Source organism: Salvelinus namaycush, chromosome 6 (genome assembly GCF_016432855.1).
Source record: "Salvelinus namaycush isolate Seneca chromosome 6, SaNama_1.0, whole genome shotgun sequence".
Taxonomy (NCBI): Eukaryota; Metazoa; Chordata; class Actinopteri; order Salmoniformes; family Salmonidae; genus Salvelinus; species Salvelinus namaycush.
This window is the reverse complement of record NC_052312.1, coordinates 22,588,751-22,611,874: the sequence shown is the minus strand read 5'-3', so window position 1 is coordinate 22,611,874 and position 23,124 is coordinate 22,588,751. Positions and strand designations below refer to the sequence as shown.

General features: G+C 43.1%; 2 protein-coding genes and 3 non-coding genes across 5 annotated transcripts; all 5 read right to left on the bottom strand.

Annotated features, from left to right (window-relative positions):
- Positions 1–696: 696 nt before the first annotated feature.
- LOC120049794 (eukaryotic initiation factor 4A-I-like) lies at positions 697–10,331 on the bottom strand. The gene is made up of 11 exons (XM_038996222.1): positions 10,284–10,331; positions 8,835–8,886; positions 8,531–8,663; positions 7,802–7,941; positions 7,101–7,269; positions 6,524–6,633; positions 5,765–5,908; positions 4,676–4,813; positions 3,645–3,734; positions 2,969–3,048; positions 697–2,412 (listed from the first exon to the last, which is right to left on the bottom strand). Exons 1-11 carry the CDS (start codon positions 10,304–10,306, stop codon positions 2,268–2,270), a joined length of 1,224 nt encoding a protein of 407 aa, XP_038852150.1. The 5' UTR covers positions 10,307–10,331; the 3' UTR covers positions 697–2,267.
- LOC120050186 lies at positions 2,685–2,827 on the bottom strand. The gene has a single exon (XR_005477187.1). It is a non-coding gene; the product is annotated as a small nucleolar RNA SNORD10 (small nucleolar RNA).
- Positions 5,125–5,261, bottom strand: LOC120050188. The gene has a single exon (XR_005477189.1). It is a non-coding gene; the product is annotated as a small nucleolar RNA SNORD10 (small nucleolar RNA).
- On the bottom strand, positions 6,785–6,927 carry LOC120050187. Its single transcript, XR_005477188.1, has one exon. It is a non-coding gene; the product is annotated as a small nucleolar RNA SNORD10 (small nucleolar RNA).
- Positions 10,332–11,583: 1,252 nt separating the features above from the next.
- LOC120049793 lies at positions 11,584–23,093 on the bottom strand. Its single transcript, XM_038996221.1, has 11 exons — positions 22,946–23,093; positions 21,400–22,155; positions 20,950–21,108; positions 20,170–20,281; positions 19,126–19,273; positions 16,917–16,964; positions 15,400–15,477; positions 14,995–15,132; positions 13,109–13,192; positions 12,927–12,977; positions 11,584–12,634 (listed from the first exon to the last, which is right to left on the bottom strand). Exons 1-11 carry the CDS (start codon positions 23,058–23,060, stop codon positions 12,524–12,526), a joined length of 1,800 nt encoding a protein of 599 aa, XP_038852149.1. The 5' UTR covers positions 23,061–23,093; the 3' UTR covers positions 11,584–12,523.
- Between the last annotated feature and the right edge of the window lie 31 nt (positions 23,094–23,124).

Here is a 23,124-nt window from a genome sequence, read left to right as displayed (position 1 = left end):
AATTAGGTAACCCGACTAGGTTTTATATGTTGCCCCCTGGTGGCGATTTTAAACGGTACAAGTTTATGTAACCCACCAAAAACTGCCATTCTCTTGAGCAAGGAACTTCACCCCCTATAAAATTGCTTATTCTGTGCCAGCCTGTCCAACCTAATGTGCACGTGAAGCAGGTTGCTTGGATTACAAAGACAAATTTCCATCTCGCATAGACTAATAACATACCTTTACTCTTTAGGAAGTTACACTCATTAGGTTTACTTGAATGATTTATGGACAACTGCCCCAATGTGAAGATGGATATGAATGCACTTGAACCACAATGGCAATTTAAGGTGGAAAACGTCAAGTACCAGTTTGTAACCCACCTTCACTCTTCAAAAAGCCCTTGATATAATTTGTGTCCAGTACAAAGTCAGTCAAGAGCATTAGCACTGGCTCACAAAACTATCTTCATACTGGACAGAAAAAACAAAATGGTGCCCACTAATTAATCTGAGGAAGTTGATCTAGGGTCTCAACCCAAAGCATCCATTTAAAGCAAATATTAAGGTTAACCTAAATGTCTGAAATCCAAATGAATGCACATTGTAACCCACCATCACCACTCTTTAAAGTACAACTTGATTTATCAAACAAGGCTGTCTGGTATACAACCTCAATGTGAGAAAGTGGATATGAATGCAACTTGAACCATGGTTAACTTGTTAAAAAGGAGAAACACCTTTTATTTAAGACCATTAAAATAAATACTATACAGAACCCAATGTAGAAAAGTTGATACATGGCCTCTGTCTCAAATGGTTAATGTCATAATCACATTTTAAAAATCGCACTGACAAATCAATAAATCCCCACATCCCTCACAACCCACCCCTCCCACCCAATGACAGCCCATATTTTTTAGGCGTTGAAAAAAAAAACATGTTATAATAGTAATCTCTATATACTCAATCATTTGTAGTTTGGTCCTTTGTGTGTAAAACCAACCCCCCCCAACAGTTTGGTGAGGTAGGTTACAAAAGTGACACCACCCTTTCAAATCAGATATCTCTGAAAAGAAAAAGAAATAACCTGTACTTTGAAATTCCTGTTCTTGTGACAGTTCGAAAAAGGGTATGGATTGTAATTCCCCTCAATAACCTATTCTGCCGTTAGCAGTCAGTTTCCCTGAAGCCCCACCAATAAGCGACAGGTTTCAAACAAAAAAAATAATGCTACCTCACAACTTGGACTATACAGGATAAAGCAGAAATATAAACAAGAGAATAGCACAGCAGAGAGCTCAGACATCAAGAGGAAAACATTTCATACTCATTCATGATTGCTTGTTTTTTTCTCCTTTTTTCTATACAATTTTTTTTATTTGTTGAAGCCCCTTTCTTAAAAGAACCTTTAAATACCCACTGAGAGAATAGGGTTGGATACCAATTTCAGTTGATACATTGTAATCTTTAGAAGCAGTATTCTGGCAAATGGTAATGTAATAACACATCTCCAAGACCAAAAAGTCCATGGTATAGTTTGTTGCACACTTACTGAAGTCAAAACACCCACCGACTGTAGATCAATGATACACTTTACAATAGTAAGAACGGTGCATCCAAAATGGCACCCTATTGCCTACTGTGCATTATATAGGGTATGGTGCAGAATCAGACAGCCAGAGTCAGCATAAAAGCAAGTCACACCCCCCCCAAATTGAATCATTGGGGGTAGAGTGGATATCATAACCATAACTTGGCTAGTCAGGATAGGCTCCAGTTTGAGGGGGCACAGAAGCCATTATAGTAATGAATGTGGCCTCTAACTATATGGGTTCTTCTTTAACAGCCATTATCAATTCTAAACTTCAGCACGATTGCCCCCATCATGTCAGCGAGTTGAGCTTAAAAACCAACAATGAACGAACCCATCAAAACAGAACACATTTTTGATTTTGGATAGACAATGGGAGAAGTAGGACTCAAATAAGCTTAACTGCAGACTAAAGGAATGGGCCATAAAGACCCCCCCCCAGTTTAGAGAAATTTGAGTTGGGTTAGAATACTACTAGGTCAAGGATAGGAATCATGGTGAAACAGGATCAGATTGCAGGGGAGGGGATCTAGAAGGATCGTATTAGATCCCCAGGTAAAGGTGGTAGGGACCAAGGATCCTCATTTGAAGGGGCAGGGGGACGTTTTTGTTCAGTGTTTCATGAAGTGGAAGGTTGGGACGGAGATGGAGGGGGGACCTGGGGCCGAACGAAATCCTCTAGAATGTAGAAACTAGATGAGGTCAGCCACGTTCATTGGCATCTCCTCGACGGTGGTATTGTAGAACGTCTCAATGTCCCGCAGCGTACGCTTGTCCTCTTCAGTCACCATGTTGATGGCAACGCCCTTACGACCGAAACGACCACCTCGCCCAATCCTGACAGAGGAAGCAGAGGTTAGGTTGGACATTAGGTTCCATCATGATGTTGAAATGCGACTGTGGCAGGTAGATATGACCCTTCATTACATGTTAAGTGCTTTGAGCCACCGGAAAAGAGCTATGCATTCATGCTATTACATAATGATTGACTATTTACCCCCGCCCCCCCCAATTTGTTACTTAAATCTTGTGTACCCATTGAATGAAACCTGACTGAACACTGAAAGGAGTCGCAATTTCAACCAACTAAAATCAAACTACATAACGCTGTATTCAGCCAGTGTGGAATCTGATCATGAGTTCCAGAGCCCTGAGGTTTAGAACACGCCAGCCAACAGAACGCTGACAGGCGGAACTAGAACACTCAGGGGGTTCCAGAGTCAGTTGACACGCATGGATTTCATCATTATACAGCTGTAGTTTAGCATGTCAAACACATGGTGACCTGGTATCAATGTCATTTGCTTTTACGTCAACCACATGCGAAGTCAGACATATTTCCACAAAGGACAAAAGTGTAACACTGCATGCTGGGAGTCAGTATTAGTCGCACCTGTGGATGTAGTTCTCCCTGTTGGTGGGCAGGTCATAGTTGATGACCAGGGACACCTGCTGGACATCAATACCTCTGGCCTGGGGGACAAGAGAGACAGGAACAGTCAGTCCCAGGTTAAAAGGTGACCAGAGAAGACAGGCTGATGGCATTTGGGACACAGATCACAGTACAAATAGGCCCAGGTGGCCAATGACAAGTCAGTCAGTCTTACTGTACTGATGTATAATGGTTGAAAATCAAGCGCTGTAAAAGACTATGTTAGAAATTGGAGAAAGCCAAACTGTTCTATGGACATTGCGGATCATGCCAACTAATTCAACTCTTGAGCAATACCATCTAGACTAGAGGGAGAGGTAGCCCCGGAAACATTTGTGTGTGTGCAATACTTGTTATTTTGAATCAGTCAACAGCAAAAAAGAAAAAAATTACATTAGCAAAAGGTTGTAAACTGCTAATAAGTCGTGAGTAGGGACTGTGAGCCCAGTCACTGTGGAGAGCAGATTCTAGATTCTCTACCAGAGACCTTCATTCCAGACACAGCACACAAGCTGGGAGGAGAGTTATCTCTGGACTTAAATTAACAGGAAGTGGGTGGGGAACCATTACAGTGAGACGCCATCGCATGGAACAGGGAAACTACTTGAGCTCGATGTCATTGCAGGAAGTGATTTACCAGCAGGTCAGTGGTGATAAGAACTCTACTGGAGCCTGAGCGAAACTCCCTCATGATCAGGTCTCTCTCTTTCTGGTCCATGTCTCCATGCTGGAAGAGGACAGAAAATACACATCTTATTAGGCAGAGGTTATGTGGGTGTAGCTAAATGCTTGGGTTCCTAGCTCCTACAGCATAGTTATATCTAACAAATATAAAAAGTAAAGTTTAGGGTGAATGGTAAGCCATCACCATGTTTTGCTAAAAGACTTAACACAGATCATACGAATCCACGCCAATTATGGCTATATGAGATTTTCGACTTGGACATTGTAGAAAACATTACTGCATGATTACAGGAGTTGGACTTGAGGTAACGTCAAAACACAACACAATATGCAAATACTGTGCCCATAGCATGAACCAGCCTATTCCTCACTGAACAGAGTTGACTGGGATGAATATGGACTTATTCTCTCTTCCCCTGGCAGATATAAGACTCAGTGCCATTAGAGGACACCGCCTTGCCCAGTTGACAGGGGAGATGAGGGCAGAGCATAGATGTATAAAAAGGAGTTATGCCATGTCTATGTGACAGCCTCACATTGACACAGCCGTGTTAATTAAAATCAGAGCAGAGTTGTAAGGACAATGTTCTTAGAATTGTGACACCGAACAAGGCACTCAAAGCCCTAAGGAGTCTAAAATGACTCATGACAGAGCAACCTTCAGTCAACTTGATTACACTTTAATTTATTTTAACTTGCCCTTTATTTCACTAGGCAAGTCAGTTCAGAAATGTTTATTTTATTATTTACAATGACCTACCAAAAGCCCTAGTTCAGTGACAGGGATTAAAATAGAGGACAAAATGCCACAAGTCAAGAACATACATGAGACAGACAAGTTAATTCTCAAACCAAGGCTATAGCCCAAGTTAACTTCAAGAGAAGTGTTTATACATACAATGATCCCCAACTTTTTTAAAGCCTCGTTAGCCTCTTACCCAGAGCAGTTTAAGGCCACAGACATTCAGGTTCATCGCCTCTTACCAGAGCGGAAACGGTGAAGTCCCTGGCGTGCATCTTCTCAGTGAGCCAGTCCACCTTCCTCCTGGTGTTGATGAAGATCACAGCCTGGGTAATGGTCAGGGTCTCATAAAGGTCACACAGGGTGTCCAGCTTCCACTCCTAACAGGTGAGACAAAGGAACAGATCAGGGGATGACAAAGCAATGGAATATAGCGTTGATGCACCAGTTAGGCAAACCCGTATTCATGCACAATATGGAGTTAGGCAGATGTGCTGGGTCATTATGAGTGAACCCTCTTCCAAAGTTCTCACTTTCAATTTACACGTCTCAACTTTCTTTTACCGTAGTCCGGCAAGCCAACTCAACTTAGCCTTTAATTACTACAAGTCTCATGAGAAGTTATAAATCGTCAAAACTAACGCCCAAGAGCCAATAACCATTGTAGGGCATTTGTCCAATAGAGGGGTGTGTTATCAGGGCGACTGTCAGATCATGCCCCCAGAGCCCTGAGGCCCAGTAACAACCAGCCGACAGGACAACCCAGGCCACCGGGAGCCCCAGGGGATTCTGGGATCAGTTGACAAGCACAAGTCTCATAAAACAAACAGTCATTACCTTACTGGCAAGATAAGTCTAAATGTTTACCGTGGGTGTTTACACCATGCCTATGGTTCTGTGATGAGCTAAGATGACATGCTTCTTAGTGGGGCTTTTGTACCCTTGGTTCAGTAAAAGTAACCGAAAGGTTGCAAGACCGAATCCCAGATTGACAAGGTAAAAATGTGTCGTTCCACTCCTGAACGCAGTTAACCCACTGTTACTAGGCCGTCAATGAAAAGAGGTATTTGTTCTTAACTGACTTGCCTAGTTAAATAAAAAGGTAAAAATAAATTGAGTTCACTTCAATTAAGTTTAACCAAATGTTCACATACCGGCTGTCAGAAGAAGAGTTTACCATGCAAACACAATCATTAAAATGAGAACCAAATGACTGTAGGTACAGTCAAAGCAAGCCTTACTCTAAACTCTCCTAAGGGCTACATCTAAATAAAACTCCCCCAATCCCACCTTTAACTGATCCTAGATCTGTGCCCAAGGGCAACCCTCACCTCTTTCTCAACATTGATGTAGAACTGGCGGATACCCTCCAGGGTGAGCTCCTCCTTCTTGACCAGGATACGGATGGGCTCACGCATGAACTTCTTGGTGACCTCCAGCACATCCTGGGGCATGGTGGCAGACAGCAGCACCACCTGGAGGGATTAGAGGTGAAAGGCCATTAGTTAGAATTAACGACAGATGTTACATTACTTACGTCCACACTATCTACTACCTGGTAGCACCCAATTCCCAAATAGAGCACTCACTTTAGTCACTAGAGGGAATAGGGTGTCGCTTTAGACAGCCATGGTCAACCACATGGAGGTTAGGCATGTTGAAGTCAAATCAACAGTACACTGAACAGTCTACAATAGTTCAACCTCAAGGAAAAGGCAATGCCAACCTCAATCACATGAGTGACAGGTGTGGGTGTGTGTGGTGACTTGTTGTAAACTGACAACAAGTGAATAGGTTGTAAACTGCTATTAAGTCGTGAGGAGGGACTGAGAGCCCAGTCACTGTGGAGAGCAGATTCTAGATTCTCTACCAAAGACCTTCATTCCAGACACAGCACACAAGCTGGGAGGAGAGTTATCTCTGGCCCCCCATACTATAGGGGGTGGGACAGTTTCAGTGTAACGCCACTGCATTAAGTTAATACTTCCCTTAAGCAATGAACCATGAAAAATGTTTCTAGTAATGACAACGACAGACACACATCTGTCAAATGTCTCTAGCTAAAGTCGGTACTACTCAGACTGACGTACCTGCGTGCTGGTGGGGAGCTTCTGGAAGATCTCGTAGATCTGGTCCTTGAACCCTCGACTCAACATCTCATCTGCCTCGTCCAGCACAAACATCTTGATGTTCTTGGAGGCTGGATGGAGGAACCAATTAAACATGCATATAAAAATATTAATTTAATTCCATCTTTACTGGTAATATCACCACTAACAATATTAGAGGGATGAAATAGCAAATTAATCTTTTCCTACTACTTCACAACAAGTGCTGAGTCATTGAACACTGTATTCAGCCAGTGTGGAATCTGATCATGAGTTCCAGAGCCCTGAGGTTTAGAACGCGCCAGCCAACAGAACGCTGACAGGCGGAACTAGAACACTCAGGGGGTTCCAGAGTCAGTTGACACGCATGGATTTCATCATTATACAGCTCTATAACCGTACCCGTTCACTCAAACGTATAAACACCAATTCAAACTATACAAGCTACATCTGACTTGCGCACATGCAAAATAAAATAATGTAAAGCCTCACTCCAAGCGTAACTTCAACCGTTGATTGGCAAATAAAACATTTGGTCAACCACTAGACCAGCACTTACCCAGGTATTTGCGGTTCAACATATCGAACACGCGGCCAGGGGTCCCCACCACTATGTGAGGGGCCTCAGCCTGGAGCTTGGTAACCTCGTTACGGACGTTGGTCCCTCCTATACAGGCATGGCAGGAGGCTCCCATGTAGTCACCTAGGGCCAGGATCACCTTCTGGATCTGAGGAGGAAGGAAAGAAATATTGGATAAAGGGGTATCGTTTTGAGATCTGATCGTCGAGGTTTGTGTCAGAGGTGCGACTAGAATAACGGAGTTGGTATTGGTTTGAAAGAATGTGAGTTTGTGAAAAGGATATTTAATTCCCAATTCATCTGGCATCAGAGTATTTTGAAGCACGTGTTGCCCATTACATGAAAAATCTTTGGCCTGGTTGACTTGTACATGTCAGGTTTGGCCAGTACATTTCCTGTTATAATGTACAGGTTTTATAGATCTGTGCCCATAGCATGAACCAGCCTATTCCTCACTGAACAGAGTTGACTGGGATGAATATGGACTCATTCTCTCTTCCCCTGGCAGATATAAGACTCAGTGCCACTAGAGAACACCGCCTTGCCCAGTTGACAGGGGACATTAGGTTACCACACAGGAGGCTAAGAGTTTAGAATAGTGTGACATGTGACTAGAATACACCATAAGTAATATCTGTCAAGTAACCGAAGTAATGTGCCCATTCCCCCCCAGGACATACCTGCTGAGCCAGCTCTCTGGTGGGGGCCAGGACCAGGGCTTGGGTGCCCTTCAGCTCCATGTCAATCTGCTGCAGAATGGAAATGGCGAAGGTGGCAGTCTTCCCAGTACCAGACTGAGCCTGTGCAATCACATCATAACCTGGGAGCAGGCAGGACGGGAGATTATCAATGTCAGCTCTTTATAAAAAACATTTGTGGCATACTATACACCCCCCCCACAGATTACATTTACTATACCGTTAACCCCACAACTATTTTGCGAGGACTTGAACACATGCTTTTTACTAGAACGTCAGCTAACAAACATACACATTTAAGTAAAATGAACCACCCACTACCAGTTGTTCAGAGTTAAATTTAAATTCTCAGTAAATTAAACTAAAAATGCACTACATTTGACTGGCCATTTCATCTGTGCCCATAGCATGAACCAGCCTATTCCTCACTGAACAGAGTTGACTGGGATGAATATGGACTTATTCTCTCTTCCCCTGGCAGATATAAGACTCAGTGCCATTAGAGGACACCGCCTTGCCCAGTTGACAGGGGGCTTTAAGTCAAGCAGAAGTAGTGACTTCAGCAGTTTTAGTTCCCTTGGCTTAAGAGAATGTTAGAGGTCTTAAGGTGACGAGCTCATGCTTTCTTAAGAGTTGAACTCCCTCATAAGGTTTATAACATATACAATTTACACCCAACCATCTGAAGTACGAGTGTGGTTGAATACTCACCCTTGATACAAGGGAGGATAGCCCTCTGCTGGATAGCGGAGGGTTTTTCAAAACCATAGGCATAGATTCCCCTGAGCAGCTTTTCGCCCAAGTTCATCTCATCAAAACTGTCCACGATCTCATTCCAGTTGCTCTGTAGAAAGTAGAATATAAACATTTACCATACACTTATCCAGTGTGACTTTGACTACCTACTGTTTTAGCATCGAATTAAGCTGATAAAACACATTAAGTTTTAACTGGCGCTCTTGAAACTATTCCTTTGCATCCAATTTAGCAGCTGTAACAGTGCAGCATTACTCACCTCAATGATCCCATCTGGCTCCATGCCCTCAGGGCCATTATCTCTAGAAGGTCTGAAAAAGATCAAACATGGCAGAAGTCATTATTAGCCAATTCCCTGAGGGACAACAGTAAACTACCCTACACATTTTACAACATAAACCTGCTTTTAAGCTTGAAGGCAAATATCGTTACTTATAGGCTACACTGGACAGGCATACTGTTCAAGTGAGAAATTGTTTCTGGCGAAGTAATTTCTACTAGAAAAGGATTAAAATAATGTCAGTTAACCGTTTCGTAAAAGTTTTTTTATGTATTGCTAAACAGCCGAATTGCACAATGGAGATTGTGTAGAGTAGAACACGTAGAGTGGGCGGGCGGCATTTCCCGGAAAAACGCCCATGGTCGAAAGGCGGCCATTTCTTTCAGACATTAAGATGGTCGTTCACCAAGGCCCGAATATCAGTGACGGTTAACAGCTTGCGTAAACGACGATTGAACGTGTAAACTACTTGCTTAAAAACAAATTACTTAGATGTTCAAAAACGGACTTACCATAATATTCCAATTGAAAGTAATCTCTGAAAATAATTCTGGTTTACAAGGGCTGGTAATCTACATGTTAAGCATTAGCCTGCTAGATAGCCAACTAGGCCCAATGTCGATCACTCCCGAGTGAATTGGCAACTAGATCAATATTAAGTCAACAAATCGCGAACATTGTTTTAATACAATACCTATCCATTTGGAATGTGATAAATAGGTCAGACAAAACTGGCAATAGTAAGACAATAAGGCCTGCCATTGTCACGCCGGTAACTACTACCATGTGCGTGACATTATCACCCCCCCGCCCTTTCCTCGAGCCATCCTGCTGGACCTGGCTGACTAACGATACCATGTTGACCTGCCCAAGATCTTTCGATTAATATATCGACGTATTTTCAAAAGTGAGGCTTATTAAAATCAGATTACAACGCAGAAAAGCCACATCAGGTACGTCTTCCGGAAAGGCCTAGGCTAAACCAGGCTCAAATCAAGTTCGTCACTCACGTGCTTGCCGCGAAGCCGGCACCGCAACATCTCGTACTGCAAATTAGGCTAAAGTTCTAACAGTGGTTTTCCAAACATAAAAAATATATAATAATCTTAATTCGTACGCTTTCACAACAGAAAATAAAATGCTGTCGATCGATGTTGGTTATATTACGAGTAACTCCTTATCTAAAAAAAGGCCGAATTGAGGGACCTTTACACATAGCTAACGTTAACTTAGGCTAACTACATATAACGTTAGCATACGGGCTAACCAGATATCGAACAAGTCAAATACGTTCAACATTAACGCTTTAAACGTCGCATACATTTTCAAATAGTATGCGTTACGATAATACATATTTTTCCTATTTGAATTTACAATTTGATCAATATTACGCAATACAGTTCCAAAAATGTGCGTTCCTTACTGTACCTGTCTTCATATTCAGCCGACATTATCACAAAGGAAGAGAATGTGGCAGAAACCTTATATATACGTCTACGTGTTGAGCAAACTAGCGATTTCATTGCAGCAGTGCAATATCAATCAACTCTGACTCCACCCATTATGATATATCATTGGCCAACTCATACGTCATTAAAAAGTGATTGACAGCTTAATCGCGTATATTTACACTCAAGTAGGCGGGATATAATACATAACCCTCCCATCGCATGTAACTATTGGGCAAAAGCACGCTTGAAGTCAGTTTTCATTGGGTATTTCCTTTGCAGCGTTGAACGCGCTCGAACACTGATCTCAGATCAGCTTTTCCGATCATGTTAAAAACTTCAACATTCTAGAATGAGAATTCTGAAACCGATGCAGGAACAGTTAATTTAGCACCACATATGACTAGAGCCATCCCCTGCCAGTCTTTACGTCACTCAATTGGGCTCTCGAGTGGCGCAGCGGTCAAGGCACTGCATCTCAGTGCAAGAGGCGTTACTACAGTCCCTGGTTAGAATCCACATCCAGAGTCCCATAGGGCAGGGCACAATTGGCCCAGCGTCGCCCGGGTTTGGCTGGGGTAGGCCATTATTGTAAATAAGAATTTGTTCTTATTAACGGACATACCTATTTAAATAAACATTTATTAAAAATCGTAATTTCGCAAATTACAGTAATAATTAGATGACATGTCTCATGCTGTTTTGCAATGAACAGATCGTGTTGTACTTGTACCCTGAACTTTTTTGGAAGAACATGAGTAATTTACAGCATCACCATCTACCTAGACTAGCCTCTATTTTTAGTAATGGAGATAAAACGTACCTAATGACTAACATTGTCTGCTTTGGTAACTCACACCATAAAACAACAGATGTGACGGACAACCTCCACTCTACCATACCCTCTAATATCGGTTCAAAAAGCACACCACACTGTGTTAGAATTATGACTGGAACTATAGAAGTCAGTATGAGCAATCTACCTTCCACATCCATGTGTAACTACTAGAAGCTAGCACTTGGCAACTACCAGCAGGAAGCAAACTTTTGCTGCCATTACATTGCTCCAGCAAAATCTTGAAATATATTTATAGTGTCATTTAGGTATGCATGAATAGCTTCGTCTTTTTAGATAGGATCACCCAGACAGACAAACAAACCCGCACACAATCCAGAACATCTAGATGCCACACCACTAGAGAAATCATCCTCTTCCTCTATTCACACTAGCTAATAAATACATTATACAAAGCATGAAAGAAATTCAACTTTCATTTCTGTTCCTTGCCATGTACTTGTTTATTCTGATCAACCATAAATGCTTTTTAAAAAAGGTATAAAAACAATCAATTATGTTCCATCAAACTTCTGCTCAAAAAACAAAAACATACCCATCAACAATGTCGCTTTTAGTTAGAGGGGAAAATGTAATACCACAAATACGTGCCAAATGGCACTCCATTCCTTATATAATGCACTTTTGACCAGAACCTTATGGTCAAAGTAGTGTACTATAAAGGGCATAGAGTGCCATTTGGGAATCATGGTTGTTTATAGCCGACATGGTCCAACCAATGACTCAAACAGGACTTAGTAAGATTTTGTTTTTATTTTAAATCAAAATTAAAAAAACATCACTGCCCTCCAAAAAACACCATGAACAATAAGCATAGCAACATGTTTTTTTTACCCCCCGTTTGGGGGGTTCCTGCACCGGTAAGGTGATAAGTCCATTGGGAGAAAGAGAAAAGTGTATTTTTATTCAAATGCACCATTTCACCACCAGAGTATAGTAGACTTGGTTTGCATCCGAAATAGAACCCTATTACCTATATAGTGTACTGCATTTGTCCAGGGCCCATGAATAAAAGTAGTGCACTACATATGGAAATAGTGTGCCTTTTGGGATATAATCGAAGACTTGGCCTCTGTCAATCACAAGGAAACAAACATCAAATTAAATAAAAACAAGGGTCATGAAAAAAAAGAAGAAGAAGAAAAAAAAGAGGGGACAGATAACGGGATGAAAAGAAAAGGTCCACTTGTAGTTGTAAAGTCTCTGGATATCAATGTCGTCAAGGGGAGAATTTTTTTTTCCTTTGAAAAGTTCTTGTTTCCTTTCTTTCAGTCACTAGCTCGTTTGGAATAGGTCATTATAACCATCCCTCGCTTCCTCAGAATCCCCCACTTCTTTGTTAAAAATCCTCAAAGGGCGTGGTGTCACAGCGAGAGCTTGCAGTGACAGAGTTCTTTGTACATGAGTCTCCTCAGTTTGGGCATGTCCTGCTGGCCGAAGCTGAACGGCTGACCCAGGGCTAGAGTCTTGCAGTACTGGAAGGAACACCGACAGAGACAGGTTAGAAATCATGCTTCCCCCTAGTGTTGGACACAAAGGCCCCTCTAGCAACACCCAGGCCCTCTAGCACCAAATTGCTCTACCTTGCCATTCAGAGGGCAATGTTAAGCAGTTACAATATTAAAGCTATCCAATCCTAAATCTAAACGAGTGACAAGGTCTTGGGAGTAGGGACTAGGCTTGATTTAGAATACAGCACACAAGTGTGTAGTACAAGGACAGCTATGGACCATGGCTCTCTGATTGTAAATCAGGACTTGTACCTACCTGAAGAACAAACGCCCCACAGTCACTGTCATTGTTCTGACGGCCCACATTCTGAAACACACAAACAGTAAATGCACTCAGAATATACACCCACCAATGTCAAACAAACAAAATCTGTTGTTCATTCGTGTAAAGCAATTGTTGTTACACTATGAATCAGAACTGAAGACAAACCGACTCACCATTTTGAAATAGCCTTTCCACCCTGTAAGGAAATCTCTCTGATCTTTCTTGACAGCCTCCGCCTGCAGATACTTTGCAATATGCTGAGGAGGTGGAAAACAAAAGAGCCAATTTCGCTTCATTTCAAAGACGACCAAATAAACACCCAAACAGACCATTCTGAACAAGGTGAAACAAATCAGATGCTGTAACAAATAGAAATCGAGGTGCCACAACATCCTAAATAAACTCAGAAAAAAAGAAACGTCCTCACTGTCAACTGCGTTTATTTTCAGCAAACTTAACATGTGTAAATATTTGTATGAACATAACAAGATTCAACAACTGAGACAAACTGAACAAGTTCCACAGACATGTGACTAACAGAAATGGAATAACATGTCCCTGAACAAGGGGGGGTCAAAATCAAAAGTAACAGTCAGTATCTGGTGTGGCCACCAGCTGCATTAAGTACTGCAGTACATCTCCTCCTTATGGACTGCACCAGATTTGCCAGTTCTTGCTGTGAGATGTTACCCACTCTTCCACTAAGGCACCTGCAAGTTCCCGAACATTTCTGGGGGGGGGAATGGCCCTAGCCCTCACCCTCCGATCCAACAGGTCCCAGACGTGCTCAATGGGATTGAGATCCGGGCTCTTCGCTAACCATGGCAGAACACTGACATTCCTGTCTTGCAGGAAATCACGCCCAGAATGAGCAATACGGTTGGTGGCATTGTCATGCTGGAGGGTCATGTCAGGATGAGCTTGCAGGAAGGGAACCACATGAGGGAGGAGGATGTCTTCCCTGTAACACACAGGGTTGAGATTGCCTGCAATGACAACAAGCTCAGTCCAATGACGCTGTGACACACCGCCACAGACCATGACGGACCCTCCACCTCCAAATCGATCGCACTCCAGAGTACAGGCCTCGGTGTAACGCTCATTCCGTCGACGATAAACGCGAATCAGACCACCACCCCCGGTGAGACAAAACTGCAACTCGTCAGTGAAGAGCACTTTTTGCCTGTCTGGTCCAGCGACGGTGTGTTTGTTCCCATAGGCGACGTTCTTGCCAGTGATGTCTAGTGAGGACCTGCCTTACAACAGGCCTACAAGCCCTCAGTCCAGCCTCTCTCAGCCTATTGCGGACAGTCTGAGTACTGATGGAGGGATTGTGCATTCCTGGTGTAACATGGACAGTTGTTGTTGCCATCCTGTACCTGTCCCGCAGGTGTGATGTTCGGATGTACTGATCCTGCGCAGGTGTTGTTACACGTGGTCTGCCACTGCGAGGACGTTTAGCTATCTGTCCTGTCTCGCTGTCTTAGGCGTCTCACAGTACGGACATTGCAATTTATTGCCCTGGCCACATCTGCAGTCCTCATGCCTCCTTGCAGCATGCCTAAAGCACGTTCACGCAGATGCGCAGGGACCCTGGCCATCTTTCTTTTGGTGTTTTTCAGAGTCAGTAGAAAGGCCTCTTTAGTGTCGTAAGTTTTCATAACTGTGACCTTAATTGCCTACCGTCTGTAAGCTGTTAGTGTCTTAACGACCGTTCCACAGGTGCATGTTCATTAATTGTTTATGGTTCATTGAACAAGCATGGGAAACAGTGTTTAAACCCTTTACAATGAAGATCTGCGAAGTTATTTAGATTTTTACAAATTATCTTTGTAAGACAGGGTCCTGAAAAAGGGACGTTTCTTTTTTTTGCAGAGGTTACATGTCAGAGAAGAAAAAAGGTATGGCACAAAACAGAACGTTCACTCAGATTTTAGCAAGCAAAATTTCTCTGTGTGACCCATGGTCAGGTCTCACTTGGGAAAGAGGTGTTCTGCCCGTAACTGGACTTCTGGGTTAAATTAAGGTTAAATATGCATTTGAAAGATGGGTGTCTCACCTTTGGGCAGCGTCGGTTGAGAGTGCGTTGGGAGTCAAAGTAGGTGATTGCCCTACGGGGGATGTCTACGCTGACCAGGGACCAGTGGACCTCCAGGTGGATGGGGATCAGGAGGAGATCCTTCTTGAAGATGTCCACCTGGGAGGGAAGAGGTATGAACATGTTCAGGCGTTGGTGGTTTAAGGCCCGGGTCTCTATGCGTAACAGATTTTCCCCCCTCATTGTATTCGTGACAGGTGCACAAATGTCAATTGGTTCACAATTTGTTGCATATTTAGTTATAATGCAAATATACTGACAACATTTGATTGCTTGATTGAGAAAGGATAATGCAAAGCGGGTATATTGAGGACAACGAAACCAAAAAAAAACTATTAGATAACGAATAGCTTTATGGTTCCTTACATTCTTTGTCCATCGTTTGACTCCATCGTAGCCTTTCGTCCTCAACTTGTCGTAGAAGAAACTGTTGAAGAAGTGAACCTGAGAGAGAAGGAAAAAAAGACATCAGATGCTACAGATGTTCTCCTTCACTGAATATACAGTGGCAAGAAAAAGTATGTGAACCCTTTGGAATTACCTGGATTTCTGCATAAATTGGTCATAACATTTGATCTGATCATCTAAGTCACAACAATAGACAAACACAGTGTGTGTAAAGCTGGAAAGGGTTACAAAAGCATCTCTAAAACTGTGGATTGATGAACATCAAGGTTAAGGCAAATGGTCTATAAATTGAGAAAGTTCAGCACTGTTGCTACTCTCCCTATGAGTGGCCGTCCTGCAAAGATGACTGCAACAGCGCAGTGCAGAATGCTCAATGAGGTTAAGTAGAATCCTAGTGTCAGCTAAAGACTTACAGAAATATCTGGAACATGCCAACATCTCTGTTGACGAGTCTACGATACGCAAAACATTAAAAACAAGAATGGTGTTCATGAGAGGACACCACGGAAGAAGCCACTGCTGTCCAAAAAAACATTGCTGCACGTCTGAAATTTGTAAAAGAGCACCTGGATGTTCCACAGCGCTACTGGCAAAATATTCTGTGGACAGATGAAACTACAGTTGAGTTGTTTGGAAGGAACACAACACTATGTGGGGAGAAAAAAAGGCACAGCACAGCACACCAACATCAAAACCTCATCCCAACTATAAAGTATGGTGGAGGGAGAGTCATGGTTTGGGGCTGCTTTGCTGCTTCAGGGCCTGGACAGCTTGCTATCGTCGACGGAAAAATGAATTCCCAAGTTTATCAAGACATTTTGCAGGGGAATGTTAGGCTATCCGCCAATTGAAGCTCAACAGAAGTTGGGTGATGCAAAAGGACAACGACCCAAAACACAGAAATAAATCAACAACAGAATGGCTTCAACAGAAGAAAATACCCCTTCTGGAGTGGCCCAGTCAGAGTCCTGACCTCAACCCGATTGAGATGCTGTGGCATGACCTCAAGAGAGCAGTTCACACCAGACATCCCAACAATATTGCTGAACTGAAACAGTTTTGTTAAGAGGAATGGTCCAAAATTCCTCCTGACCGTTGTGCAGGTCTGATCGGCAACTACAGAAAATGTTTGATTGAGGTTATTGCTGTCAAAGGAGGGTGAACCAGTTATTAAATCTAAGGGTTCACACACACTTTTCTCACCCTGCACTGTGAATGTTTACACGGTGTGTTCAATAAAGACATAAAAACCTATAATTGTTTGTGTTATTAGTTTAAGCAGACTGTGTGTCTCTTGTTGTGACTTAGATGAAGATCAGACCAAGTTCTGAGACATTTTTGCAGAAATACAGGTAATTCCAAAGGGTTCATACTTTTTCTTGCCACTGTACTGTAGTCAGGAGAAATATTATGGATTTTGTTGAAGTAGTATATTGTGGAAGTATGTTGTATTATACATTTAAAATGGTTCCTACCTTCTCGGACACCGAGTCCATCACAAGGTCACCATACATGTTCATGACCTAAAGAAGAAGAGACATTGAATAAACAATGCACAATGCCTTGCTTTTAATCTGTTCAAAAGTAACAGATATTTGCATACAGGGCTCAATCTTAACTAGACATACCCACATATACAATTTTGCATAAGTCATGCAATATTTCAATGCAGAAAATGCTAAATGTATGCAGAAATTCAGGTTACAAATCAAATCTTAGTCACATGCGCCGAATACAACAGTGAAACGCTTACTTACGAGCCCCTAACCAACAATGCAGTTTAAAAAAAAATACAGATCAGATTAAGAAATACAAGTAATTAAAGAGCAGCAGTAAAATAACATTAGCGAGACTATATACAGTCGTGGCTAAAAGTTGAGAATGACACAAATATGAATTTTCAAAGTCTGCTGCCTCAGTTTGTATGATGGCAATTTGCATATACTCCAGAATGTTACGAAGAGTGATCAGATGAATTGCAATTAATTGCCAAGTCCCTCTTTGCCATGCAAATGAACTGAATCCCCCAAAAACATTTCCACTGCATTTCAGCCCTGCCACAAAAGGACCAGCTGACATCATGTCAGTGATTCTCTCGTTAACACAGGTGAGAGTGTTGACGAGGACAAGGCTGGAGATCACTCGGTCATGCTGATTGAGTTCAAATAACAGACTGGAAGCTTCAAAAAAAGGGTGGTGCTTGGAATCATTGTTCTTCCTCTGTCAATCATGGTTTCCTGCAAGGAAATACGTGCCGTCATCATTGCTTTGCACAAAAAGGGCTTCACAGGTAAGGATATTGCTGCCAGTAAGATTGCACCTAAATCAACCATTTATCGGATCATCAAGAACTTCAAGGAGAGCGGTTCAATTGTTGTGAAGAAGGCTTCAGGGCGCCGAAGAAAGTCCAACAAGCACCAGGACCGTCACCTAAAGTTGATTCAGCTGCGGGACCGGGGCACCACCAGTACAGAGCTTGCTCAGGAATGGCAGCAGGCAGGTGTGAATGCATCTGCACGCACAGTGAGGCGAAGACTTTTGGAGGATGGCCTGGTGTCAAGAAGGGCAGCAAAGAAGCCACTTCTCTCCAGGAAAAACATCAGGGACAGACTGATATTCTGCAAAAGGTACAGAGAGTACAGTGCCTTGTTCAGGGGCAGAACGACAGAATTTTACTTGGTCAGCTCGGAGATTCGATCTTGCAACCTTTTGGTTACTAGTCCAACGTTCTAACCACTAGGCTACCTGCCGCCCCCACATACACACACACTATGTCCCCATGTGCAGTTTCAAACCGTAGTCAGGCTTTTTTATGGCGGTTTTGGAGCACTGGTTTCTTCCTTGCTGAGCAGCATTTGAGGTTATGTCTATATAGGACTCGTTCTACTGTGGATATAGATACTTTTGTACCTGTTTCCTCCAGCATCTTCACAAGGTCCTTTGCTGTTTTTCTGGGATTGATTTGCACTTTTCGCACCAAAGTACGTTCATCTCTAGGAGACAGAACGCGTCTCCTTCCTGAGCTGTATGACGGCTGCGTGGTTCCATGGTGTTTATACTTGCTTACTATTGTTTGTACAGATGAACGTGGTACCTTCAGGCGTTTGGAAATTTCTCCCAAGGATGAACCAGACTTGTGGAGGTCTACAACTTATTTTCTGAGGTCTTGGCTGATTTCTTTTGATTTTCCCATGATGTCAAGCAAAGAGGCACTGAGTTTAAAGGTAGGCCTTGAAATACATCCACAGGTACACCTCCAATTGACTCAAATTATGTCAATTAGCCTATCAGAAGCTTCTAAAGCCATGACATCATTTTCTGGAATTTTCCAAGATGTTTAAAGGCACTGTCAATTTAGTGTATGTAAACTTCTGACCCACTGGAATTGTGATACAGTGAATTATAATAATATAATTTTTTGTTCTTTGTTAACACTTTCAGGTTTGTTTATCAGTTGGTGCCACTTTAGTTCATCGCTCTCTGAAAGTGCTGATTAAAAATTATTTTGGTCATTTCTAGAATACACTGCGTCTCTGAGTGAGGGGAGTCATATGAATGGAGTTAAAAACAAGGCTGACATGGTATATAAAGATGTACAATTGTAACATCACAAGCCCATAAAAAAATATGTTTACATAGACGTTCATTTGACAAACTACAAAAGTGTTAAAGGGTCCCACCCACTTGGTCATTGAGCCAATTCTGTCCATACAACGTGCTTAAGTCATCCATGGTAAGGACATGACGCTTGTAGTTGACACGGAACCCTCGCACCATGGCCGTGCCAGACGACCTCTGGTAGGACTGGATTAGATGTTGGACCACTACTTTCCTGTTGGAAATGGAAACATGAGATGAGCTATATGGAACTTTTACAAAAGCTTTTCTGCATTATACCACCTTGTCTTTTTGGGAAATATCAGATGGAACTGTATCAGTCAAGGATTACTTGAACCATAAACATTTGTTTCTCGTTAAAACTTTACACTGGGCAACAGCTGGGTCATATTCATTAGTGCACAACATAGCGAAAACAAGCGTTTCTTATTGGAGAGTCCAACTTGTCCGTACCAGTTTTCAATTTTCTTCCCTTTGCTTCCCAAGCCCTGGTGATGAACAGGGGGTTCCATCACAGATGGGTTACATCACGATCTTCAATTTGTAACATTTGTGTCTTGTCATAACACGAAGACTCATTTCCATGAACATACTCAGAACTTGGGTGATACTAATAACATGTGGGTGGTTTCATCATGTGGGTGGTTTCCATTCCCTTTGTTCCAATTCACTCCGACAGATTGTGTTGGGAATGTTAAAAACAACTAATTTGGAGGTCTAAAAATCATAGAATTGGAATGATTCTAATTCTATGTCTGAAATTAGAGTGCTGCGTAGCTAGAAGGAATACGTGACTACTCTCCAGGACAGATGTACTTGGTTTACATTCCACCTGGCCTTGGCAAAGAGCACCAAGCTTTTTATGGCCAACATTTAAAAGGAACCTCACATTAGGCAGACATCAGGGATATCAGATTGTATAAATATTAGGCTGTGTTGGTGTTGCTCTCTACAAGACATTATGATTCATCTGTGTTTGTACTGTATGTGTGGGCACTGTGTGAGAATGTGCACCTGCGCGTGTATTTCTTTGCATGTCTGTCCGTGTTCGCACATCTGCCTGTGTGTGTGAACGTGTATACTATGTGTGTGTGTGTACACGTCTCAGACCTGTGAGGCTGTGAGAAGTTGTCGTTGAAGATGTCTTTTAATTTCTCCACCACGTCGTCAGCGTGGATGGGGATCAGACTGCCGTACTTCTGGAGGGAGTCATCCAGGATCCCTGAGACAACGGGAAAACAATACAGAATGTTGGGAGAGTAATATGGAATCACACTGACTGTAGAGGATTCTGTGACCTTGAGCAGCCAAGGTCAGTCCTATATTCATATCCTGTTGGTAGCAGATGTATAAAGCTAAACCATACCAACATGTACATATTACCTCAACTACTTCAACCCCAGGACAATGATTTGAGAAAAGAACAAGCTTAATTTCTTACTTGAACTGGGCCCCGTTTCCCAAAAGCATCTTAAGGCTAAGTTCATCATTAGACCCATTGAGGTAAATTCTATACAATGTAGCAATTTCAATCTCGTCGCATCGCTGCAACTTCCCAACGGGCTCGGGAGGCGAAGGCGCCTGGCACAAGGAGTCGCTAGAGCACGATGAGTCATGTAAAGCCCCCTCCGGCCAAACCCTACTCTAACAACGTTGGGCCAATTGTGAGCCGCCCTATGAGACTCCCGATCACGAACGGTTGTGACAGCCCGGGATCAAACCCAGGTCTGTAGTGACGCCTCTAGCACTGCCTTACACCACTGCACCACTCGGGAGGCCCCCTGCCCAATGATTTCAATAGCAGGAAATCCCTGAGTTACTTCATTACATAACATAATTTAAACTAGAAAAGGTCATTTTCCCGAAGCAAAATTGTATGTTTCAGTTTACCATGCACACAGCTCATGTGTTCCTCAGTGAGAGTGACTTCCACAGGTTTCTCTCTGACGATGGAGTACGATGAGGCCTCTGGTCCCCTTCTTCCGCTTTCCACCAGACCACCCATCTGACTGGACTGGTAGTCTCCTGAGTAACCATTCAACCTGTTGTCTGCAGGGACGACAAAGGTCTAGTAAGTGAATATTATGAGATAATTATAGTATAGTTTATATAAAAATGGTGATACCTTTTGAGATGGTTAGTCACAGTCATTGAAACATATCAGCCCAGGGCCAACACAAGCGTTCCAATTTTGCCAACAGTGGGTATATTAGATAAGAATTGTTTGCCAGCAGAAAATAGAGACTTGAGTGTACCCTCTGTTGTTTTGATCATATCAACAGCCATTTCGAACACTGAGTCTTCAGTTTGTCAGATACACCTTCCATGGGATCATCTCACCTCTTTCAGACCCACTGAGCCTCTCATCTGACAGTGGGCTGCTCAGACCAGGGTCCACTCCCCTCCCCTGGCGGTTGGAATACAAACTATACCGACGCCAACTCCTCGCCCTCCTGTGCCCCAGGGTGCCCACCCACTGTGCCCGGTGACGCCAGGTCTTCCAATGCTGGGTGAGACGGAGCCGTAGACCTTCATGGGAGTGGAGCTTCCTCCAGCGCCTCAGCCTGCGCTGCCTGAACCCGTTGAGCCTGGACTGGATAGGGACGCTGGTTAAGTCCCTGGCTTCAGGTTCGGCCTGGTTGTTGTCATGGTCATCCAGTGGTGATTGCAGCTGGTGATGATGATTCTGCTCTTGTAGGTATGTGGTGGGGACCATGTGTGGGACCTCCCATACGACCTCAGCCTCCTCTCCTTCCTCCTCAGCCTTCTGTCCTTCCTCCTCCTCCTCCTCCTCATCATCATCCCAGCCCTCACCTTCAAAATCTTCCTCATCGTTTTCCCCCTCCATCTCCTCGGCCTCCCAGGCCACCCTTTCCTTCTGGCCCAGCTTTAGGGGCATGGGGCTGGGAATCTGGTGGGTTGAGGTGGGGTCCATCTCCAGGTGACCCCCGGAGATTGCTACATCACCACCTCCATCCCCACTGCCCTCCTGGCCCACAGCTAGGCCCAGCTGCCCCTGCCAACGGTTCTGTGCTAGGCTGCTACCACTGTCCCTCATGGTCCACGGGCACCCCACAACCTGCGCCAGCTCGTCGCCTGGGGAACGAGTAAGGGGGAGAAATTAGAGACAAATGTCACATGATGCACCTCCAATGTTTTTCAGTAGGTAGGACACTACTATAATAAGCAAATCTACAACATGCAAAGCAAGTGCATAGAATTATGCAAGCATGACTGTAACCACATGTTGGTTTCTGCAACTCATTAGGGCATAAAACTAGTACATTACTTTCCGGTTAGCCTAATTATTGTATGCAGCTCAACGCTTCTAAATTTCAACATAGCGTGCATTGATGCATTTACATCCTGTGCCTTGCGAACGCCATTCATTCTGGTAGTCATTAATTGTAACATGCAGCTGGCGAGCTAGCAGGCTGCACTTTATATAAGAAACCTGTGAACTGGAAACAAAAGATAACTATTGACGATGCAGAAAAGTGAATGATATGTCATCATGTATTCAATGTTGCTCACAGACGCTGGCAAGGAGGCTAGTTAACTATGCAGTTAATAACTGTCGTTTGCAGCTAACGTTAGCAGCTGATAACTAGTTTAACGTTAATGGGATAGCGATGAAACATGTTTAGCTTGCTTCGACAGGACCGAAGTTAACTTTAAACTATCAAAACAATTTTACAGTTTGGTATGTTGTTTTGTATGTACATTGTATAAACAATACATGAGTAACCAATTAAGCGAAAAACGATGCTAGCTACTTAGCAAGGATATAGCTAGCTACTTCGCAAGCTAACATTAGCTAAATAGCAACATAAACTGCCGGTCGCCTATCGTTTTTGTCTCAAGTAAAATGCAACCCCTCACTCACCGTTAAACTGCAGTTTTGGGCAAATGTGTTTCTTATATACAGTTAAACGTTTGCGTAGTGTTTTTTTTATTATTTTTGGGACCAAAACAGACGCGACTTTTCTGTTAAACCTCATTCAATGAAGCAGTCACTGATGTAGTAAAGCAATCGTCACCACCCCCCCAGCTAACATTGATCCC

Excerpts from the sequence above, each read along its gene's own strand:
- LOC120049793 (XM_038996221.1), bottom strand. The coding sequence starts at position 23,060 with ATGAGGTTTAACAGAAAAGTCGCGTCTGTTTTGGTCCCAAAAATAATA. Across the intron at positions 21,109-21,399 it reads GCTCAGTGGGTCTGAAAGAG|ACAACAGGTTGAATGGTTAC; the intron begins GTGAGATGATCC and ends TCGTCCCTGCAG. Across the intron at positions 13,193-14,994 it reads TCAACCGACGCTGCCCAAAG|CATATTGCAAAGTATCTGCA; the intron begins GTGAGACACCCA and ends CCACCTCCTCAG.
- LOC120049794 (XM_038996222.1), bottom strand. The coding sequence starts at position 10,306 with ATGTCGGCTGAATATGAAGACAG. Across the intron at positions 5,909-6,523 it reads AGCTCCCCACCAGCACGCAG|GTGGTGCTGCTGTCTGCCAC; the intron begins GTACGTCAGTCT and ends TAATCCCTCCAG. Across the intron at positions 3,735-4,675 it reads ACTTCACCGTTTCCGCTCTG|CATGGAGACATGGACCAGAA; the intron begins GTAAGAGGCGAT and ends GTCCTCTTCCAG.